Source organism: Megalobrama amblycephala, linkage group LG17 (genome assembly GCF_018812025.1).
Source record: "Megalobrama amblycephala isolate DHTTF-2021 linkage group LG17, ASM1881202v1, whole genome shotgun sequence".
Taxonomy (NCBI): domain Eukaryota; kingdom Metazoa; phylum Chordata; class Actinopteri; order Cypriniformes; family Xenocyprididae; genus Megalobrama; species Megalobrama amblycephala.
Window position 1 is genome coordinate 31563810 of NC_063060.1, and position 24694 is coordinate 31588503.

The window sequence follows — 24694 nt, forward strand, 5'->3', positions numbered from 1 at the left end:
GACTTAGCACAGAAAAAAAAATGTTATTCATGGTTTAACTTGGCATTTTTATTCACCCTGACTCCAGGCACCTAACAAGAAGCCTCGGAAGTCACCTTCAGAAAAGGGCTTAATGGGACCCCCGCGGGGGCGGAAGGCCAATGGAATGGCTCAGCAGAATGGAGAGGGGGATCCCGTTACTCTGTTTGAAGTGGTCAAACAGGGAAAGAGCGCTATGCAGGTATAAAACTCAAATATAAAATCATAAGACAAAACTGATCAACATACAGATTTGCTTAAATTGGTTTTAGGTTTCTTATGTCTAATCTAATTTCAGTTGGGTGGTATTTTTATTTGGTCAGCTTTGATGATAATTGCATTTCACCACAGAAAGAATGCAAACGACTTTTATAAAATATCCAATCTGGGTTTGATTTATACATAAATGATATGTAAAAAATATCTTTCATTATTTAATATGAGTAAAGTCAGTTTATAGAAATCACATAGAACCAAATTAAATGGTTATAATGTCAAATTGAATAAATTTACTAAAAGTGTTATATAATGTAATTGTGTTAAACTTGTACAGTACCTTTGAATATTTTGGGGTTAGTAAGATATATTTTTTTAAAGATATTACAAATTTTATTCAGCAAAGCCGCATAAAATTGATAAGTTACAGTAAAGACTTTTTTTTTAAGGTTTATTTTGGGCGATTTTGCCTTTATTATGATAGGATAGTATAGAGTGGACAGGAAGCGAGGGGGAACAAGATTGGGAAAGGTCCGTGAGCCGGGACTCGAACTTGGTTCGCCTGAAGCGCAACAGTGCTATATGTTGGCGCTACCCACGAGGCTATCGGCACCAACCAGTAAAGACATTTGTAATGTTACAATAGATTTCTATTACAAATAAATGCTGTTCTTTTGTATTTTCCATTCATCCAAGAAAAAATGTATTAGAATTTCCACAAAATATTAAGCGGCACAGCTGTTTTAAACATTTGTAATAATAATAAAAGTTTTTATTACCAATTCAGCATATTAGAATGGAGTAATGGAGTAATGACTGCTGAAAATTCAGCAAGAAACTTAAACTTAAAAAAAAAAAAAACCATTAAAAATATTACCGACCCCAAACTTTTGAACGGTAGTGTATAATTAATTGCATACATTAACACATTCATTTAACAGCCCTAACTATAAAATATTAAACAGTGTGTATTTTTTCAGTGTTAAATTAAGAGTGAAATGTATAGCTGTTCTCCAAATGTTTCAGATCAGGAGCAGGTGCTGAATATGTAACAGATGGAGGTGTGCAGTTATTACATCCTCCTTGTCAGGCTCACGTAATAACTCGCTTAAGCCAGATTGTTCTGCTAAAGAAGCAAGTGTTGAGCAGCTCGTCTGCTGTGTTTGTGTAGTTACACAGTTGTTCCTAAATCTTTTCAGTCTGTCGTTGATGACTGGATCGAGTCGTACAAGCAGGACAGAGATATAGCACTTTTGGACCTCATCAACTTCTTCATCCAGTGCTCTGGCTGTAAAGGTACAAATAACATATGCTTATAAATGTCCATTTGCATTATTAATCAATAATAATATATTGTTCATTCATAATAGTAGTGATTACTGATGATCCTTCATTTCAGGCACTGTAAGAATTGAAATGTTTCGCAACATGCAGAATGCTGAAATCATCCGTAAAATGACAGAAGAGTTTGACGAGGTACCCTTTCTGATGGATTTACAGAAGCTAGTGTAGTCAAACATCCTTTGAACTCCAATCTGAGTAGGTAATTTTTGGTGTTTTAATGCAGGACAGTGGCGATTACCCCTTGACCATTTCTGGCCCTTTGTGGAAGAAGTTTCGCTACAACTTCTGTGAGTTCATCTGTGTCCTGATCCGTCAGTGCCAGTACAGCATCATCTACGACGAGTACATGATGGACACGGTCATTTCTTTGCTCACGGGTCTGTCGGACTCACAGGTCCGAGCCTTCAGACACACCAGCACTCTAGCAGGTAAACCCAAATTTGTAATGAGAATCGTTTATAAATCTGTTGTCAACAAAAAAAGCCTCCCTGCATTTTCTGCATAAATGAAATAATGATTTAACACTTAAAAACATAGAAATTAAGACAGTGTAAGACATGTGTATTCTAATTTTTATTCTGGGTATCCGCGGGGCATTAAAAAGCATTAAAAGTCATTAAATGGATTTTGCGAAAATTAAGGCCTTAAAGGCAGGGTAGGTAAGAAATTTTGTTCCAAATTTGTTTAAACTTTCTATATATATACATGCATAATTAAAATGTAAGAACTCTGATAAAAAGAGTATAAAAATCGAGTGACTCTAGACCGTTTAATCTGTATTAAACACAGCTCATTATTTCCATCCGGGACGAAACATAGGATTGGCTTAGGCGGCTGTCACTCTCTCGCAACCATGGCAACCACCCTTTTGCCACACATGACCTGCCCACTTGCGCGCGCACGTTTGATTTGGGGAATCCAAGAGGCATGGATCCTAGGAATACCAAAACAATGGCAGAGAAACGGCAAGCAAAATTCACAGTACCGGCCTATGCAGTTAGTGAAGGCAAACCAGGCAAAAAAGGAAGACAGTAACAGTACAAGAAAAGGCAATGAACAAAAAGTCTTTGGATAAACAAAGAAATAAAATGCGAGTTAATATCGGCGTGGCTTTCCAGCGATGGCGAGAACTGAGGGAACTCAAGGGGCTGAAAAGTGACTCCTTGATGGCTTTATTTCTGCTGGACAGGTAAATCTTTCTTTTTGTATTTTGATCATACATATTTTTTTGTTTATTTTTTCATGAAGCATGTGTCATTAGCACACGTAGCTGCGTAATATAGCTAACATAACATTAGCCTACTTAGCGAGCCGTAGTAGAGACGATAAATAATGATAGCTATAGTGTTGAATTGTGCATAATTTTACCCTCTGTCTAACTCTTTTACCATGTTCACCTGTAAGTTTACCTGCACGTTTTTTTCGCCTTTGTTTTGTTTTTATATTCTCTACCTATGTTTACTGATGTCTTTATCTTGTATCTGTGTGTGTCGTACACACTTTGTTGTATGTGTGTGTTATTATTTTGTGTCTGCAATGCAGTTGTGAGTTGATATTTGAGTGTATGTTACTCTGTTTATCTGTAGAACAACGTATATGTTATGAATCTTACACGAAATTCATCTTCACCACAGTGTAAATGATGGTAATGGAAAAACGTGTATCATGCAACCTGTTTTTAGCTTTGCCTTATAGATAACTAGCTCGTTAGCGAATCAAAAAATATATATTTTAAACTTTACCAATATCAATATGCTAGCTTGATAGTGAGTACTAAAATACATCTTGTTTGTTTATCTTCATAATTATAAAGTTATTTTTATTACATGTGATTCTGACATGATGTCACTACATGCACTGTGCTCCTTCCTCTCCGCTCGTCTCAGGTAAATAATGCGTCTTCCAGCTCAGTGGTCGGAGTCTCACGTTCATGCGTTTTGGGGGCGTGGCTTTGGAAGGAGCCCAGAAGGGAGGGGTGGAGTGAATGGAAATAATGAGCTGTCTTTAAAACAGTCGTGAGAGGTCTACAGACACTCGATTTTTATACTTTCTTTTCAGAGTACTTACATTTTAATTATGTATTGATATATAAATAAAGTTTAAACAAATTTTGAAAAAAAGTTTTTTATACATTTTTTTACCTACCCTGCCTTTAAATGGCATTGAAAAGCATTAAATTTAATTTCTACAGGCATTAAAGTTTTTAGATAGTTTTGAAGAAAAAGAATACTACCAGTTACGGAAGAGGATTAGGACCAAGCAATAATAAAAAAATAAAACCATCTCGACATTAAAGTTGTTAAATTTCGAGATAAAAAGTCGAAATAAAATGTTGAGAATAAACTCGTTAAATTTCGAGAAAAATGTTGAGATAAAATGTTGAGAATAAAGTCATTAAATTACGAGAAAAAACTCGTTAAATTTCGAGAAAAACGTCGAGATAAAATGTTGAGAATAAAGTCATTAAATTACGAGAAAAAAGTCGTTAAATTTCAAGAAAAAAGTCAAGATAAAATGTTGAGAATAAAGTCATTAAATTACGAGAAAAAAGTCGTTAAATTACGAGAACAAATTCATTAAATTATGAGAAAAATGTCGTTAAATTTCGAGAAAAAAGTCGAGATAATATGTTGAGAATAAACTCATTAAATTATAAGAAAAAAGTAGTTAAATTACGAGAACAAATTTGTTAAATTACGACTTGTTTCTCGTAATTTAATGAGTTTATTCTCATAATTTAATGAGTTTATTCTCAACATTTTATCTCAACTTTTTTCTCGAAATTTGACGACATTTTTCTCATAATTTAACGAATTTGTTCTCGTAATTTAATGACTTTATTCTCAACATTTTATCTCGACTTTTTTCCTCGAAATGTAACGAGTTTTTTCTTGTAATTTAATGACTTTATTCTCAACATTTTCTCTCGACTTTTTTCTCGAAATTTAACGAGTTTTTTCTCGTAATTTAACGAGTTTATTCTCAACATTTTATCTTGACTTTTTTCTCGAAATTTAATGAGTTTTTTCTCGTAATTTAATGAGTTTATTCTCAACATTTTATCTCGACTTTTTTCTCAAAATTTAACCAGTTTTTTCTCAAAATTTAACAACTTTAATCTCGAGATGGTTTTATTTTTTTATTATTGCTTGGCCCTAATCCTCTTCCGTAACCAGTTTATATATTGAATAAAGCCTAAATAAATAATAACACTGATTTGCTGTCGCAAAATATGTACATTGGTGTGATACGCACACGGAACCAGTTTGGTAATTGCCTCCGGCCGGTGCAAAATTGCCATAATGCCGGTTTGGACAGTAGCGGGCTGGGACCTGGAGACGGAAGGCTGTTGCCAACTTAGCTTTTGCGACTTTTTTCTAAGAAAGCGTGTTTTGACAAATATAGAGACTTGTTAACCGAGACCCACCGGTACTGCCACACGAGCGCGAGATTGCTTTCCTGCCGCAGGCGCAGGAAAAGCCGTTCAGCCTCTCTGGTTCAGCATTGAGGATGTGCGCTCTGTCAGAGAACAAATAAAATAGATACTATTGCTTCTAACTTGAGTGATCATTTTACGTGTACATATAGCCAAAATCACAGCAACTGTCTTTATCTTATGTGTGTGGTGATTTTGTCAGACAACGTCTCGATTATAAATCAGGATTTTAGTGCAGGTTTAACATGTCAGGGCTCGAACTTTACTTTCCTGATCAGACAAGGACCTGATTAAAACATCAATACCCAAAAAAAACAAAAAACAAAACAAAACAAAAAAACAGCAACTTGGGAATCACCAAAACACGAGTATGACTGATTTTATTACATTTAGTGTAAGTGGCGATCGACAGTGGATGATAATTGGCTGTATAAAGTACTGACGATAACAAGGTTGCGCTGTTGAGGCTCGCGCACCATCTCGAGGAGAAATGGAAACATGAGCGAAACACACAAAAAGAAACTCAGTTAAACATACTGTGGTAACAATTCAAAATGTGGAGTTTTTATAACTTTATACTGGTAAGCAAAACCACACAACCAAGAATGCTGTTTTCCTAAATAGGCTACCATCACGATTAAAAATGTGACACTGATTTCATACAACAGCTCAATTAACAAGTAGTTAATATTAAGCCACTTACATTTTAGAAGGAACATTGACTGTTTTTGTTCTATTTTAGCAGCAAAAATAGTTTCAAACAAAGATCACAGCAGAACCAAAGCGCAACACTCAGCCTTGTTTTCATTACTGAATGATTCAGCGTTTTGAACAAATCGGTTGACTCAAAGATTTAACGATCCATTCATAAACAACTGCCTCATTCTTGAATGAATCAGCCATTGGAATGAATCGTTTGAATGAATGAATCAATGACCCACTTATTAAGACGGTTACTTGACGCCACCTACTGGTGGTTTAGTTTCATTTTTAAAATATAATTTCCCCTCCAACATTTCATATTTGTATTTTCAAAAAATATTTAAAGGTCCCGTTTTTCATGGTTTTTTGAAGCTTTGATTGTGTTTATAGTGTGCAATATAACATGTGTTCATGTTTCGCGTGTAAAAAAACACAGTATTTTTCACATAATTTACTTATCTGTATACCGCTGTTTCCACTTTCATAAAAACGGGCTGATGACTTCCTTGTTCTATGAAGTCCCTCCTTCAGAAATACGTAACGAGTTCTGATTGTGCCAGCGGTTCCTGTGTTGTGATTCGACAGCAGCTTAGCTTACCGGTTGTGGTCCATAAACAACGCCTTCTCCAGACAAAGAGGGAACTGCTCCATCTTTCAAGAATAATCTTTGTGCGAATCCAGCATTAAACTGATTGAGATTGAGGAAGCTGTCCTCAGCAAAATGTGCTGCACATAGTTTTACATGTGGATTATAATCTTCGGGAACCGAGTTAAACATAAATTGTAACCATTGATCTCTAAGTACAGCGTCCCTGGGAAGGCCAAACAAAGGTGATTGGACTGCGGGATGAAAATAACAGCGTTTCGACGACATGGCGACAAACACACTCTACAAACACAACTCTTGCTCTTCTCCGTGGGAGTGCAACAAGACCACGCCCCCTTTTTTGTGTATTCCTGTGGCCGGAGGTTAGTCAAAAAACTGTTTTAGTGACATCATTAAAGAAGGAAGTAGAGGGATGTAGTCCAAACTGGCCGTTCGATGTAGGCGACTTCTGTTAAATAAAATATCTTGCTTGCATTGAACTTTGAGCTTTAAAATTTTACAGACTTTATTTATACTCTAACAACAACATTACACACTAACTAAAGTTTGAAACATAGGATCACGAAGAACGGGACCTTTAAAACAATCATATAACATTATTTAATGCAGTTGTAATCAATCAAAAATATTCAGATTTACATATGTCAAAGCTGCAATATTCTGAAAGGATATTGCTTCAGAACAAATTTATATTTCTACCACAAAAAAAAACAAAAAACTTTTTTTTCCCGGACAAGCTACTGTTTTACTCGTACAAGTGACCAATTTACTCTTGTCCACATGACAAGGCTTAATGTCGAGCCCTGTGTAATCTTAATAGGCTGCGTTTCAGTCACCATTTCATATTGTCTGACAACCAAAACAGAAAAAATATATAGTTTTTTATTTTATTTTTATTTTTATTCAATTTTATTGGGAGTTTGGCTGTGATAAAATATATTATGTGAGCAAAAGGGTAGCAGCAGAGAAGCAAACAAATGTAAAGGGCTGACACTTGGCAGAATGCGAATGCAACAATGACATGATGAATTTTCTAATTGCCGTATGTCGTCATCTGTCGACATTTAGCGGCATATATATATATATATATATATATATATATATATATATATATATGGCATTAAAAATTTTAAAAATTGCCATTAAAAAGTATTAAATAAGATTTGATGAAACCTGTAGAAACCCTGTTATTATTGTTCTGTATGATTAAATACTTTTTTTTATTTTACAGTTCAACAGTATTAATATTATAGCTATATATTTCTTTTGTATATTAATAAAAAAAATTGTAATTTAATCATAAAAAAATAATAATTCATATTATTAATAAATGTAACTAATTTGTCATATTTAATGGGTTCCATAAAAACAACAGTCTGAGACAACTGAAGTAGAGAGAAATATTTTTAAATTCTGTTAAAAAATGAGTTTGCATACCTCTCCTTTATTCCTGTTCCTCAGCCATGAAGCTCATGACAGCTCTGGTGAACGTAGCTCTGAACCTGAGCATTAACCAGGACAACACACAGAGACAGTACGAAGCTGAACGCAACAAAATGGTGGGAAAGAGAGCAACTGAGAAGCTGGAACTCCTACTCCATAAGAGGAAAGAGGTATTACACCTTAAGCACTCCTGTCTTTCTAGACCCTTGTTATTTTTTTGTAGACTGACAGGTCCACATGAAATCCAATGCACAGATCTGAGAAAGATCTGCAGATTTCCACAGAATTTAAACACCTGTTAACAAAGTCCTACACATATTCCACAGAATTCCTGCAAAATGAAGACAGAACATGTGAAAAGTCAGATTGTGTCAATATACAGTCATTATACTGCTGATCATTTACTCATATGAACAAACTTTCTCACCAGCTTCAAGAAAACCAAGATGAAATCGAAAACATGATGAACTCGATCTTCAAGGGAATCTTTGTTCATCGTTACAGGTGACCAAAGTTGTATCTTCTCATAATAATAGCGTACATGTAGTTGTGAATCTGATCTCATCTTCTGTGTGACTGGCAGAGATGCAATAGCTGAAATCAGAGCCATTTGTATAGAGGAGATCGGTGTGTGGATGAAAATGTACAGCGATGCCTTCCTGAATGACAGCTACCTGAAGTACGTGGGCTGGACGTTACACGACCGGGTATGCCATATCCGAATACACTAGGAGCGGCACTTTTGCCCCTGTAATACTTCTTTTTCAGTGTATTAATATCAGCATTCTCCATTTCAAGCAAGGTGAAGTACGCTTGAAGTGTTTAAAAGCCTTACAAAACCTCTACACAAACCGTGAACTGTTTCCAAAGCTCGAGCTCTTCACAAACCGCTTCAAGGTAAGAACACAGTCCAGGAGAGGTATTACAATTCTCTGAATGTCTTTATGACAATACAATCTCCTCACAGGACCGTATTGTGTCTATGACGCTGGATAAAGAATATGATGTGGCTGTGGAGGCCATTAGACTGGTCACACTAATCCTTCAGTGAGTGAAGCTCAGATGCTATCAAATGCTGTACATAACAGCAGTCTGGATGCTTTCCTCAATCAAATGTTCTTCATTTGTTCAGGGGTAGTGAGGACGCACTGTCTAATGAAGACTGTGAGAATGTCTATCATCTAGTGTACTCCGCTCACAGGCCTGTGGCAGTGGCTGCTGGGGAGTTTCTACATCGAAAGTGAGCCAGCTTGCATACTTTCTCTATAAAATAAACTTTTTTGTTTTATTTTATTTCTTTTTTTCCCTCATTTTTTATATATTATTTTTAATTTTTTGTGTCCACTTTCTGTGCTGCGTCATGTGTAGGTTGTTTAGCAGACATGATCCTCAGGCAGAGGAGGCTCTGGCCAAACGCAGGGGCAGGAGCAGCCCAAACGGAAACCTCATCCGCATGCTGGTGCTCTTCTTTCTGGAGAGTGAGGTAAGGCCACAACTGATGATCAGCTGCTTACGATGAAGTATGATAGGTTAACATAATATTTGTCTCCTGAGGTGTCACTAGAATCCAGGTAGTTTTGTTTATATTGGTCAGAATCTCTTGTGTTTGTGTCAAAGCTCACACGGTCTACATGTGTTTGTGTTTCCAGCTGCATGAACATGCTGCCTATCTAGTGGACAGTTTGTGGGAAAGCTCTCAGGAGCTGTTGAAGGACTGGGAGTGCATGACCGAACTGCTGCTGGAGGAGCCAGTGCAGGGCGAGGAGGGTATGGTCACCCTGAGAGGGGTTTTACGGCCACCCATAGTAGATCATAGTAGATGAAGCATAGTGGAGACAAGTTGTCACAAAAGGTTTTATCTCAAAAACTGTTGTTTTCTCAGACGAAAGTTTAGCTTTTTATGTTCAAAACTTGTGCTGTTTCATTATTTGTTTTATGTTCTATAATTGATTTACTGTTAAAATTTAAACATCCTATTAATTATTAGCCTGACGTGGTCATACTCAATTCTAGTTCGAATATGAGTCTGATACTGCTCCATTGGGCTTTGATTATGGGGGCGGCAAAGACATCTCTCCCATCGACAAATGCCTTGATCGCGGTCCTCTGTTCCTTTTTAAAAATTAATGCGCTGTCGATATCTTCTATAACAGACGCGATGGCGGAATCTAAGTAACACATCTCAGTTCTTCAACAGTCATCATTGTTGTAAACTAATTGACCTTTCGCAAAGACCCGCCCCCCTTACTGTTGCTTTGTCCGACAAGCCGTGGCGCTGTCACGCCACACAGAGTGGAAAATACATCGCGGAGCAAAGAGGAAACTGACAACACATCGACAGACGAGACAGAGCAGGTTACTTATGATATTAAACAAAGTCCCAGCTTTCAAACTGTAGTTATTAAAAAAAAATCAAATAATAAAAACCGTTTTGTGGCTCTTTAATGTGTTGTGACCATGATCGTGACCGACTGCTGTAGCGCCTCAGCTCAAGAGGCTCGTGAACCGATAGTATAATCAAATAAACATGAATGAACATGAGAATGAATGTTGTTTCAAACGCGGAAAGACGTCAATATGCACAATTTTTCAAGTTTAACTCCACCGAGTTTAATCTTCTAACTCCTGACTGCTTTGTCGGACAAAACGGCGGATGCGGCGTTCTGATTGGTTAGATCGCTTGTCAATCAAACTCCCCAAGCGCTCTTTGATGACGTAGACGATTACGTTTCTGGTGATAATCTGTCAATCATCGCCCTGACAATGTGATTGGTCCGAACAGTTTCTGTTCGGGCATAATTACTCCTCTACGGATCGAGTCCAGACCGAACTCCCCGACCTCAAAATGTTGTGGGCAGGTCTAAGTTCGGCTGGCATCCAGGCTAATTAATTATAGGCATTACAAATAATTTCATTGTGAATTCCATTGTGACGACTTACACTATGTAGTGTGAAAACATGCTATGGTACATGTGCTTCATGAACTGTATCTGTTTAACTAGGCAGTAAATGTTCTTGGCTTTTCTGAAGCCAAAATTTGATGATATACTCTACCAGTGTTAATTTTGACAGCAAATTTTGATTTAGTTTTAGTCGTAGTCTTTTGACTAAAATGCCATTTAGTTTTAGTCATATTTTAGTCATTGGAAATTGTTTTAGTCTAGTTTTAGTCAACTATATCTACAGTAGTTTTAGTTGGCTAAAATCTAATTTAGTTAAATTGTAATGCATTAAGTAAGCATTTCTCTAATAATACACAGATCCAATACACTGATATACATCTGATATTCTCCAAACTGTTTATGTTCACTTAAGACAACCAACTGTACTTTACTCGCCAAAGCGGACGGTTTTCAACCGTTCAAGTGCAAAAAGACACGAAAGAGAGATCAATTCAGTACTTGTCAGGGATTGACACACTTATCATTGAGGTACTATTATAGTTTTTGTTCATTTTGATTAGATTTGATTTTTTGTTTTTCTGCTTTCATTGTAATTTTAGTTAAAAGTTTTAGCAATTTTTCATGTTTTTTAGTTTTTGATTTTAAATGTCTATATAGTTTTTTATTTCTGTGTTATTTCAGTACATCAGGTTAAGCTAAAGCTTAATAAAATAGTGAAATAAAAATAGTTTACATTTTTATATATATTTATTTTCTATTTCAGTTAATGTTTATTTCAAGTAATGAAGTTTTTTTTATGGTTTTAGGTTTAGTTAACTATAATAACCCTTATACTTGTAAAATATATTGAATAATGTGTCAATGTTCTTAGTCTTTCCTTCCTCTGACAGAAGATACAGTAGTTTACTATATGATTAATGTTACTACGTTTAATATAGTTTATTGTGTAAACAAAATAACAATAATGACAAGGAAAAAATAATAATTATAAACCATCCCGAAATACACCGCGACTCTTATTCTGAAATGTCTGCAATCAGCACTGTAGCAGGCTACTCATTTAAATTCAGATGAGGGAGATAAAATATGCATTCTTACAACCATCTAAAACATACTACCATATAAGCATTGTGTAGTAAACATTGTCATAATTCATCAACATTAGCTTATAAGCAATTGCTTAGAATAAATGTGCGCTATTCATTAATTGGGAAGCAGTCTGAAGTGTTGTTAGGCGAGCCTGTAGAGTGAGCAATAGCGTCACGTTTTCCCGCGGTTAGATCAGCACGTTAAACTTCAAATGACAGCAGTCCTGACTGGAAATTTTTTCCGAAATCGTCCCTCTCTATCATTCCTCTCGTTTTTATTCGTTGCCAATAATTAGAGTAGATTTTCATCATAGTTTTAGTCATTCAAAGCGCATTTTTATTTAGTCATCGTCTCCTTTTCGTCCGTGAAAAAATGTCGTTGACGAATAATTTGTCAGAATTTTAAAAATTAACACTGTATTCTACCTTTCAAAACTTTTGGGTCAGTAAGATTTTATTTTTTGAAAGAAATTAATACTTTTATTCAGCAAAGTAATTCTATTAATCAAAAAAAAATATTGGTTTCCACAAAAATATTATAGCAGCGCAATTGTTTTTGACATTGATAGTAATAAGAAATGTTTCCTGAGCACCGAATCAGTATATTAGAATGATTTCTGAAGGATCATGTGACCCTGAAGACTGGAGTGAGGACTGCTGAAAATTCACCTTTGCCATCACAATATTTTAAATATATTAAAATGGAAAAGAGTTATACCCTTATATTCTCCTAAATGGCCAAATATGTGCATATGCACCATAAGCACAGCTCTCTCTCTGACTCTCTGTTTGTCTTCAGTGTTGTCCGACAGGCAGGAGAGTTCTCTGATCGAGCTGACTGTCTGTACTATTCGTCAGGCTGCTGAGGCCCACCCTCCTGTGGGGAGAGGGACTGGGAAAAGGGTAAGACCTTTACCTGAAAAGCATTATTATAAAACCATTTTTTGCCATCAGTATTTAGTTGAAGCTTTCTTTCTGTGTAGGTCTTGACTGCAAAGGAAAGGAAGACGCAGATAGATGACAAAAACAAATTAACGGAGCACTTCATCATGGCTCTTCCCATGTTACTCTCAAAAGTAGGATGAAAAGTCTTCTGTTTTCATGCTCTTGTACATCATAAATGGCTCATTCATATGCTGATTAACTCATTTTCCACTCACAGTACCAGACAGATGCAGAGAAAGTAGCCAACCTCCTACAGATCCCACAGTTCTTTGACCTGGATGTGTACAGTGCTGGGAGAATGGAGAAGGTAAGCAGTTTCTCCATCAGGATCTCAGTGAATGCTTAAATTTCATTCACCGTTAGCTGATAGACTGAATTTGCATGTTCCAGCACTTGGATGCATTGCTCAAGCAGATCAAGTTCGTGGTGGAGAAGCACACGGACACGGAGGTGCTGGAGGCCTGCAGTAAGACCTACAGCATCTTGTGCAGTGAGGAGTACACTATCATGAACCGCGTTGACATCGGCCGCAGTCAGCTCATCGATGAACTAACCGACCGCTTCAACCACTCGGTAGAGGAGCTGCTGCAGGCGGTGAGGGCTCTGTGGAGGTGACGGACAGACTTAGAGAGATTGTTAAAGTATAACATCAATTACAAAAGATTTTCAGAAAAATGACAAATCTGATGTTATTTAATCAGCCTCGTGTCATCCCAAACTTTTATGCTGTTATGTTTTAACATTGCAGCTCTTTTCGACAGCTGAAAAGTACATCAAAAATGCATCATAAGCAATATGATAGCTTTGTTTGAGGAACAGACTGAAATTTTTGTCATTATTCACCGATTATTCACTGCAACCAAATGAGTTGCTTGTTTGTTTTTTAATAACAACAAAAAAAGTTCTATTTTTGGCAAATGTTAAGGCCCTTTCACACCAAAATTGAAATGAATATGTGCTGCCATTCTGGATTGAAGAAAAATAGGGTACAGGAGAAGGAAGTTCAACACTCTTATTTCTAAATCTAATCTAAAGTAATTAGAATTAGAATTAGAATAGTTGAATTAGATCATTAAAGATTAGCAGCAAAGACATTGGTTAATAAAGTGAGATTAAATACATAAAGTATATTTGAGTAATTTAATATAGTTAATTATTAAAGGTTTGCATAAAATTCTGAGATTGCATTTCACTTTTTATTTGTTTTGAGGAATACTTAACGTTTTTGTGCAAATTAGATGAGTAAATGAATGTTCACATTTAGTCTAGAACTACAATAACCATCATGTTCACACGGCGCAGTAGGGCTTGCATAGACTAGTCAAGTAGTCGAGAGATCTACTACTTCAACTACTCGAGCGTGCATTAACCATAAATGAATGTAAAAAAAGAGAGATACGTCACGATATTGTAAATCTTTCTGTTTTAAACCAAAAAAGGGGAGCCAATGGATATCACACAAGAAGCAACATGCAAACTTTGCGCAAGAGTTATGCCGGTGAAAGCTTATCCTCGGTCAGTATTCAAAGTGAAAGTAAAATGTGACGGAGCTGTCTGACGCTGCATTAACGGACCATATTCTCTCAGAGACAAATTTCAACATAATATGCTGATAACAGTATATAACTGTCTTAATTTATTCCATTATTTTTATTGTGGCCTGTATATAGTGAAACAAATAAGAATAATAGTATTTCATGTTAAACAGGTTTTATTTTTTAAGTCTGTGCTTAAAGTAGCTCTTAATTTTCATTGATGACTGCAGTCAGTGTTAGGAAATATTATAGACTATTAATAATTTTAATTATAGGCCTATAATTCATTGTATTATAGCCCTAAAAAATGTTTAAAACATTTATTATCCTCACAGCACATCAGTTATGCGCTATGAAGTTATTGCGGGGCATATTTATTAATATTAATTTAATAACAAAAGTAGCCTAATCATAGTAATAATAATAGACTATAAGAATGTAACAGGCCTACATTAATTGGAAATGCCAAATCCTCTTAATATTTCCAATATTTGATGCCTTTGACTATCTCTGGCTATCGTAGATACATGATCATCATCTGTTGACGCAACCCGGGTTATCACGGGTTTATTTGGCTTTAATCTGTTACATGAAAATTTAAATATGTAATGTCATAATGATAATGTTTTGAGAGTTTACTTATAATTGTTGCATTAGGATATGAATTAATAAACATTTATTGATAAGAACAATTCCATGTCTTTTCATTTATAGTAGCATGAACCACAAGTAGTATTGTTTTGATCAGAAATCGACTAGCAGAAATCAGTAGTCGGGGGACAGGACAGGAGAGCTGGCAGTCACTAAATGTGAAAAAGTAAATTGTATTTGAAAAAGTAACACAGTTTGTTGTAAATTAAAAAAGTAAATCGTTACTTTACTAGTTATTTGAAAAAGTAATCTGATTATGTAACTCAAGTTACTTGTGATGAGTTACTAATGGTAGAGTATAAAAGTAAAGTTGGTGAACGACCGTGTATGATTCTTAGATTTATGTCAGGTTCTCTGATCAAACATTTATGAATGTCTGCCTCATTTACAGGGGGAAGAGGCAGATGACGATGACATCTACAACGTTCTCTCCACTCTTAAGAGACTCACAGCCTTTCACAAGTACGCTGCTGTCTTTTTAAATTACTGTGCAAAAGCAAGTTACTTCTGACCACTTGGAGTCATTCAGTGCCAATTATCAAGCAATGTGTCCGTTTCTCCTCTCCATCAGTGCTCATGACTTGACCAGATGGGATTTGTTTGGGAACTGCTACAGGTTGCTAAGGACGGGAATAGAGCAGGGCTCTATGCCAGAGCAGGTGCGTCTGTTTCAGATATGAGATGGAGGAATCTCATGAAGCCTGTCAAGAACATGTCACATTTCAACCCAATTAATTGCATTATGACATTATTTTCATGACTGTTCTCAGTACTGCTGTAAAAAAGCAGCATTATTTAAGTCTCTATACTTCTTGTTTAGTATTTATACATTGTGGAAGTTTTTGTTGCCTGTTATTTACAAAATTTTACAAAACAATCTTCAAAATGGATGACTTTCTTTATTAGAGTACTGAGAATTGCACATGAAATACTGATTTATTTCATTAGAAAGAAAAAGGAAAAAGTTTTGTATCATACAATTGTTTTTTTTGTTTTTTTCTCTCCGTAAGATCACGCAGTTATTGAAGATTTTCAGGTGACTAATGCAGATTTTATGTAGATCATGTTATGTTCTGAAGCTGAGTGTGTTTCATTGTGTGGTTTGTAGATAGCAGTGCAGGCTCTTCAGTGTTCTCATTACTCTATACTGTGGCAGCTGGTGAAAATCACAGAGGGATCTCCATCCAAGGTCTGTAAGGCATCTATTTAATGCCTTATTATTTAGCAGGTGGTTTTGAATACACTGCAACCTTTTCATTAGCAGCACTGAACCATTCATCCATTGTTTTTATATCCAGAATTGATCTTATCTTTTATTGAATATGACCAGGCCGAACAACCAATAAAGGTGCGTTTATTAAATGATTATTGCAACTTTCAACCAAAGACAATTTTTCTGTTTGATTTCAGGATGACCTTCTAGCACTACGGAGGGTTGTCAAATCTTTTCTAGCTGTGTGTCAGCAGTGTTTATCAAACGTTAACACACCGGTTAAAGAGCAGGTAAGCTAAAGATCAGGAGCGACGTGTCTGTGCAAGAGTCGTTCAAGCTGCGACTGCACCATCTTCCCATTTCTTCCTCTAGGCGTTCATGCTGCTATGCGACCTGCTGATGATCTTTAGTCACCAGCTCACCACAGGGGCCAGAGAGGGTCTGCAACCTCTGGTCTTCAATCCAGACAGCACCCTACAGAACGAGCTGCTCAACTTCATCCTAGACCATGTGTTTATTGACCAGGATGATGAGAATCAGAGCATAGGTGAGCCTACAGACAGACTGTATGAATGATGTGGTCAATTAAAAGTTTTTCATTTTAAACAAGCACATGCATACAGTTAGTGAATGAGAGCCAGTGGTTGAGATGGATGTATCCAATGGGATATCTGTCAGATATTGAGAAGATGTAAAACTCCATAAGAGGCTTTTCAATAATATTTTAAAGTCTAGCTGATGTGTTTTCATGTTTTTTTACGTAGAGGGTGATGAGGAGGATGAAGCTAACAAGATTGAGGCCTTACACAAGAGGAGGAACCTTCTAGCTGCTTTCAGCAAGCTCATCATTTATGATATAGTAGACATGCCAGCTGCTGCAGATATCTTCAAACACTACATGAAGGTAAGACAGCCAGTCATCACCTTAACTGACATGTCCACTGGAGTGGAAGAAATCTTGTGCAGTTGTCTTTTATTTCTGAATCGCTAAAGTATACATACAAACCCAATTCCAAAAAAGTTGGGACGCTGTACAAATTGTGAATAAAAAAGGAATGCAATAATTTACAAATCTCATAAACTTATATTTTATTCACAATAGAATATAGATAACATATCAAATGTTGAAAGTGAGACATTTTGAAATGTCATGCCAAATATTGGCTTATTTTGGATTTCATGAGAGCTACACATTCCAAAAAAGTTGGGACAGGTAGCAATAAGAGGCTGGAAAAGTTAAATGTACATATAAGGAACAGCTGGAGGACCAATTTGCAACTTATTAGGTCAATTGGCAACATGATATAAACATGGTATAAAAAGAGCCTCTCAGAGTGCCAGTGTCTCTCAGAAGTCAAGATGGGCAGAGGATCACCAATTCCCCCAATGCTGCGGCGAAAAATAGTGGAGCAATATCAGAAAGGAGTTTCTCAGAGAAAAATTGCAAAGAGTTTGAAGTTATTATCATCTACAGTGCATAATATCATCCAAAGATTCAGAGAATTTGGAACAATCTGTGCGTAAGGGTCAAAGCCGGAAAACCATACTGGATGCCCGTGATCTTCAGGCCCTTAGACGGCACTGCATCACATACAGGAATGCTACTGTAATGAAAATTACAACATGGGCTCAGGAATACTTCCAGAAAACATTGTCGTGAACACAATCCACCGTGCCATTCGCCGTTGCCAGCTAAAACTCTATAGGTCAAAAAAGAAGCCATATCTAAACATGATCCAGAAGCGCAGGCATTTTCTCTGGGCCAAGGCTCATTTAAAATGGACTGTGGCAAAGTGGAAAACTGTTGTCAGACGAATCAAAATTTGAAGCTCTTTTTGGAAAACTGGGACGCCATGTCATCCGGACTAAAGAGGACAAGGACAACCCAAATTGTTATCAGTGCTCAGTTCAGAAGCCTGCATCTCTGATGGTATGGGGTTGCATGAGTGCGTGTGGCATGGGCAGCTTACACATCTGGAAAGGCACCATCAATGCTGAAAGGTATATCCAAGCTCTAGAACAACATATGCTCCCATCCAGACGTCGTCTCTTTCAGGGAAGACCTTGCATTTTCCAACATGACAATGCCAGACCATATACTGCATCAATTACAACATCATGGCTGCGTAGAAGAAGGATCCGGGTACTGAAATGGCCAGCCTGCAGTCCAGATCTTTCACCCATAGAAAACATTTGGCGCATCATAAAGAGGAAGATGCAACAAAGAAGACCTAGGACAGTTGAGCAACTAGAAGCCTGTATTAGACAAGAATGTGACAAAATTCCTATTCCTAAACTTGAACAACTTGTCTCCTCAGTCCCCAGACGTTTGCAGACTGTTATAAAAAGAAGAGGGGATGCCACACAGTGGTAAACATGGCCTTGTCCCAACTTTTTTGAGATGTGTTGATGCCATGAAATTTAAAATCAACTTATTTTTCCCTTAAAATGATACATTTTCTCAGTTTAAACATTTGATATGTCATCTATGTTTTATTCTGAATAAAATATTGAAATTTGAAACTTCCACATCATTGCATTCTGTTTTTATTCACAATTTGTACAGTATCCCAACTTTTTTGGAATCGGGTTTGTACACATTTTTCCAACCACAATGAAAGTATTCAATATCTGAATTAAACTGATTGTAGTGGTTTGCTGCTGTCTAGTGTTCTAGTGTTAAGTTGAACATCTCTCTTTTTTGATGCACTTTTCACTTGTTCTGCTCAACTGATAGCCACAATCCCCTACGCCGTTCAGCTCCCATAGAAAATGACATGAAAATGCCTGCTGTTCTCTGCTCCCGTGGACAGAATAATACTTAAACTGTTACAACAAACTGCTTTCATAACTTGTAAACTACTTGCAGTACTACAATGATTATGGAGACATCATCAAGGAGACTCTAAGTAAGACCAGGCAGACGGACAAAATACTGTGTGCCAAGACACTCATCCTTAGCTTACAACAGGTGAGATGATAGCCTCCATTTTGAGGGATATTCTGGCATAAGATCAATATATGATATTCGCATTATCATTTTAATCGTGTAATAACTGTAATAATCCTGTTATTATTTCTGTTCTTCAGCTCTTTAATGAGTTGATCCAGGATCAGGGGCCTAATTTAGACAGGACCTCATCTCATGTGAGCGGCATTAAGGAATTGGCTCGTCGCTTTGCCCTCACCTTTGGCTTGGACCAGATCAAAACCAGAGAAGCTGTGGCCACACTGCACAAGTAAGTAAAGTTTCATGTTTGAATTATTACTCATTAAACACCAAACATACCTCTTCTTTATTTAACCTCTCACAAATATTTTTGCTGTATTCAGGGATGGGATTGAGTTCGCCTTTAAGTATCAGAATCCTAAAGGACCGGAGTATCCCCCTCCAAATCTGGCCTTCCTAGAGGTTCTCTGTGAATTTTCCTCAAAGCTGCTCCGCCAAGACAAGAAAACAGTGTAAGTTGGTCTAAAGAGCACTTTGTTTAATGGATTTTTTTATGCTCATGTGCTTGAGCTTTACCTTGATTTAGTAATAGAGACACTGTGCATTAGAACTTCATATAATCTTTCACTCAGTAAAATTTCTTTTCATTGGATGGAACCTTTGACAACTTGAGCAGAAACATTGTATTATAATGTATGAAAAAGGAAAAACTTTTACTATATAAAATAAAAAGTGAGGGAAAAATCTAAAATATTATATTATTTGGTATTACGGAAGAGGATTAGGGCCAAGCAATAATAAAATAATAAAACCATCTCGAGATTAAAGTTGTTAAATTTCGAGAAAAAACTCGTTAAATTTCGAGAAAAAAGTCTAAATAAAATGTTGAGAATAAACTCATTAAATTACGAGAAAAAAACTCGTTAAATTTCGAGAAAAAAGTCGATAAAATGTTGAGAATAAATTTGTTAAATTATGAGAAAAAAAGTCTAGATAAAATGTTGAGAATAAAGTCATTAAATTACGAGAAAAAAGTTGAGAACAAACTTTTTTCTCATAATTTAACGAATTTGTTCTCGTAGTTTAACGCCTTTTTTTCTCATAATTTAATACGTTTATTCTCAACATTTTATCTCGACTTTTTTCTCGAAATTTAACGACATTTTTCTCATAATTTAACAAATTTGTTCTCGTAATTTAATGACTTTTTTCTCATAATTTAATAAGTTTATTCTCAACATTTTATCTCGACTTTTTTCTTGAAATTTAACGACATTTTTCTCATAATTTAACAAATTTGTTCTCGTAATTTAACAACTTTTTTCTCGTAATTTAATGAGTTTATTCTCAACATTTTATCTCGACTTTTTTTCTTGAAATCTAAACGAGTTTTTTCTCGAAATTTAACAACTTTAGTCTTGAGATGGTTTTATTTTTTTATTATTGCTTGGCCCTAATCCTCTTCCATAGGTATATATGTATATTTGGTAGAAAAAAAATATATAAATCATATAATTTATTTATATATCCTTGTTTATTATAGATGTTTTTATATTTTTATATATGGTAATACATTTTTTAAAATGATATTAATACATATATGTTGGTACCATTTTGTTTTCTCTTTGACTCTACAGGCACTCGTATCTCGAAAAGTTCATGACAGAGCAGATGATGGAGAGGCGGGAGGACATCTGGCTCCCGCTCATCTCCTACAGGAACTCTCTGTTGACGGGCGGAGATGAAGATCGTATGTCCATCACCAGCGGCAGCAGCAGCAGCAAAGCTGGATCCATACGAAGCAAGAAAGGCCGTCCATCCCTACACAAGAAACGCATAGAGGGTGAGGATGCCAGTATATGTAATCAAACTAATATAAGACAGGAGGACTGTGGGTTGGTTCAGTTGACTAAGATGCCTAAAAGTAAGCAGTCATGGGCTGTTTTGTGTGTGTTGTCGTGGTTCCGCAGAGGAGAGTGTGGAGGGCTCTTGGATGATGAGGAACGACACCCTACAGACTCCCGGAGCCCTGCAGACACCCCAGCTCACTTCCACCGTGCTCCGAGAAAACCCGCGGCAAGCTGCTGAGCACCTCCCTGACCAGGACTCTGAGCCCGGGTCTGAATCCGACTATGTTCATAAGTGCGTGCCCAATTTTAAAATACACTACATGGTCAAAAGAATGCAGGTGCTCAAGCAACGCATCCATTTCATTTCAAAACCATGGGCATAAATAGGAAGTTACTCCAACATTTTGGCCATGCTGTGTATTCAATGTTGTTTTCAGTGTTGTTTTAATATTATTTATATACTATTATAGTATTTATTATATTTTGATTAGCTTTTATTTTTATATTTTCTGTTTTAAGAGTTTTACATTTTAGTACTTTATGTGCTTTTGTCATTTTTAATATTTTATTAACCCTTTAAACCCGAAGTGTACCATTGGTGGTACACCACCCCCAGCAAAAAAAATCATCATCAAATTACTAAGCACCCACTGACAGGAATAACACAAAATAGAAACTCTGATTTTTAACCGTTTTGATCAACTCTTAACTAGTGCTGAATAGTTCCTTTAAACTGGAGTATACAGCCCGCGGGCGCCACCTAGCTATGAAAAAAATAATAAACATATTTTTCAAAACTACTACCTTGATCAACACAAAATAGGTGTTATTTGAAAGCTTAGTAGTGCTGAGTTATTTGCTGCAAAATTAAAACTTTTTTTTCATAATTTATAAATGCTTTTTTGTGCTATGTACTGCAATGTAGTCATGTGTCGTATGTTGTTTATCACAGAGTAGAATATAACAAGCATAATTGTTTTGAGTGTCTTGAGTGAGTTTTCGTATGTGAAGCCCCGCAAGACCGATATGTAAATAATATACGGATGCAGCATTTATGTTACATTTTCGGAACTTCACGAAACATGCTCAGATTGTGGAAAATCACATCACATCATTATTTACAGCAGATTCTTACTATTAGAATGAGTCCAAAATCAAAATTATGAGTACATAATCCAATGTGTTGATCACGAGATATTCCTCATTGGGTAATGATTTTAAAAATGCCCATTAGGGGGCGTCAGGGGCTAAACAAAAAGTCTACCTTGGTTTCAAATGCTGTAATGTTTGATTACTATATGCTATCACCACAAAATTTTATCAAGATGCAGCTCACATGTAGGGGAACTTCACCAAAAAAAATTATTTCCTCCTACCTTATTTCCTTCCTGAGTTATTGCATGTCATATAAGAAAGATATGTAAAATTATAATATATTATGTATATTTTTTTGTGTGTATTTTATCAGCAGTTTCTCAGCATGAGAATGTCCAAATGTATTTTTCTCTAAAAATGTAAAATGTTTTCTATCAAATGATAGACACTCCTTGCTATAATTTTATACTTTTGTGTATGTTACTCAGAATAAACAACTCTAAAAATGCCTTCAGGGCTTAAAGGGTTAATATTTATATTTAGCTATATTTTATTCCAGTTTTAGTCATTTTAGTACTTCAGCTTAAACTTATTCTAATTCAGTTAGCTGCCAAATCAGTATTTCTCATTTTTGTTTGTTTTTCATCTAATATTTATATTTTATTTCACATTTATTTCAATTAACAAAAATTTTTTTACTAGTCTTAGTTTTAGTTAACAATTACAACACTGGTTGGCTTATGTCAACTAGTATGTGCACAGTATATTAAGTTGTTTTCCTCTCGATCAGTCCTCAGATGCAGATGTCCTGGCTTGGCCAGCAAAAGATGGAGGAGGTGAACAGGAAAGAACGCACAGCCATGAACTACATGAAGGCTCGTAGCGGAGGAGTACGACAGACTGTGTACGTGGAGAAACACATGGGATGTTTCACAAATGAGGAAAGTGCTGTAGTTAATGTTAATTTGATTTCTCTAAACTAGACGTGGTCTTATGGAGGACGACGCAGAGCCCATCTTTGAGGATGTAATGATGTCGTCTCGAGGACAGCTGGAAGACATGAGTGAGGAATTTGAAGACACTATGGTCATTGATCTGGTAAGGTCCAAGGACAAGCACAGTCCTCAAATCCTTTACAATTGACTATCATGAGGGAAACATTTAAGTCCGCTTCACACTTTTAAGAGCCCTCCAGAAAATTATATGATACTATGAGATATTAGCAATTTGTATGTTGCATACAAATGGCCATCAGTGGATAAAGACTCTTTTTCCACCATAATGAAGAAGTTACATCATTGCCCAGCATTTATCAGATGATACGACTAAATATAAGTGTCTCAGAATACTTATGTAATTAAATATAGAAAAAAAATCGGGCACACTTTAGATTAGGGTCCAATACTCACTATTAACTGTGACTTTTGCCTCAATAAACTCCAAATTACTGCTTATTAATAGTTAGTAAGGTCGTTGTTAAGTTATTATGGGATGTAGAATATGGTCATGCAGAATAAGGCATTAATATCTGCTTTATAAGTACTAATAAACAGCCAAGATCCTAGTAATATGCATGCTAATAAGCAACTAGTTAATAGTGAGAATTGGATCCTAAACTAAAGTGTTACCAAAAATTCTAAATCACATTATCTTAAATCCCGTGCAGCCTCCATCCAGGAACAGGCGGGAGAGAGCAGAGCTGAGACCAGACTTCTTTGACTCTGCAGCCATGATTGAGGATGAGTCGGTAAGAATGAGTCGCTAAGGCTTTAACTCATTATATAAATGTATTATTATTCAAAATAAAACCAAACAGTGTGATATGGTTTAGTGTGATTATCAAATCACAAAGGCTGCAATTCAGTTAAATAAATATATGAGATGCGTGTTTCAGAGTGAAGCACGGCACTGTTTTCTTTTACACAAGAGCAGCTCACGATCCGATGTTTTCAGTGTCTCGGAGTGACTCCATTTGGAGTAAATGTTGCTCCGCACAAATTCCTTTGCTGCAAGTGCCACCAGTTTGGGTCACAGCTAAACTTATATTTTTTTACAGCAAAATACTACAATAGCATAGCACTGTCATGATTCCTCAATTAAATTACAAATTATACTCGATTGAGTTTGCATGTTTTGATATCCATGTATTCTTGTTCAAGTAATTACAGTTGCTGTAGCATTTCTATCATAAGGATGTGGCCAAATATTAAAGATTAAGTGAACATTTTAATTATTGTCGTTTGGCCAATGATCTGCTGTAAAGTGTAAAAACACCAGGCTGTTGGCACCCTCTGCAGGCATGTGTTATAATACATAATTAATATAAACAATCAAATTATTTACATTATGTTATGTATTTTAACAGTGTTGTTCTATAAAACCATATGTTTACTTGCTTTTGAATTTTTTATTTGAACCAAATAACCAAATATTATTGCCTCATTGTTATTTATATATGTATTTTTAGTCATTTTAATTGCTTAGGTCTTTGCTTAGTTCTATTTTTATTACCACAAAAAATATATATATATATCCGATTACTCGATTAATCATCAAAATTATCGACGATTACCAAAATAATTGTTAGTGACAGCCCTCCAATAGTAATCTTAATATAATATAGTCAATCTGATAATCACAATTTTTGCCAAATCGTGCATCCCTACAAACAAAAAAACTTTTTAAATCACAATTTTTC

At 35.9% G+C, this 24694-nt stretch overlaps 1 protein-coding gene across 4 annotated transcripts in view; it reads left to right on the plus strand.

Moving 5' to 3' along the window:
• stag1a (stromal antigen 1a) overlaps positions 1-24694 on the plus strand; it is a 59572-nt gene that overhangs the window by 33706 nt on the left and 1172 nt on the right. Inside the window, exons 4-33 of one of the 4 annotated variants that reach the window (XM_048162295.1) lie at positions 68-220; positions 1434-1530; positions 1634-1710; positions 1802-2006; positions 7785-7936; positions 8197-8270; positions 8350-8473; positions 8565-8663; positions 8734-8813; positions 8899-9006; positions 9135-9249; positions 9416-9533; positions 12557-12660; positions 12741-12833; positions 12920-13009; positions 13093-13296; positions 15280-15350; positions 15460-15547; positions 15997-16077; positions 16299-16391; positions 16474-16648; positions 16866-17005; positions 18971-19072; positions 19192-19340; positions 19435-19563; positions 20689-20894; positions 21022-21193; positions 22787-22900; positions 22980-23094; positions 23663-23743. In XM_048162295.1, coding sequence (XP_048018252.1) covers positions 68-220; positions 1434-1530; positions 1634-1710; positions 1802-2006; positions 7785-7936; positions 8197-8270; positions 8350-8473; positions 8565-8663; positions 8734-8813; positions 8899-9006; positions 9135-9249; positions 9416-9533; positions 12557-12660; positions 12741-12833; positions 12920-13009; positions 13093-13296; positions 15280-15350; positions 15460-15547; positions 15997-16077; positions 16299-16391; positions 16474-16648; positions 16866-17005; positions 18971-19072; positions 19192-19340; positions 19435-19563; positions 20689-20894; positions 21022-21193; positions 22787-22900; positions 22980-23094; positions 23663-23743 — 3609 coding nt within the window. Of the gene's footprint in view, positions 1-67; positions 221-1433; positions 1531-1633; positions 1711-1801; positions 2007-7784; positions 7937-8196; positions 8271-8349; positions 8474-8564; positions 8664-8733; positions 8814-8898; positions 9007-9134; positions 9250-9415; positions 9534-12556; positions 12661-12740; positions 12834-12919; positions 13010-13092; positions 13297-15279; positions 15351-15459; positions 15548-15996; positions 16078-16298; positions 16392-16473; positions 16649-16865; positions 17006-18970; positions 19073-19191; positions 19341-19434; positions 19564-20688; positions 20895-20983; positions 21194-22786; positions 22901-22979; positions 23095-23662; positions 23744-24694 lie in introns of those variants that run through there. The other 3 variants (XM_048162296.1, XR_007180707.1, XM_048162297.1) reach the window with 3 other exon arrangements.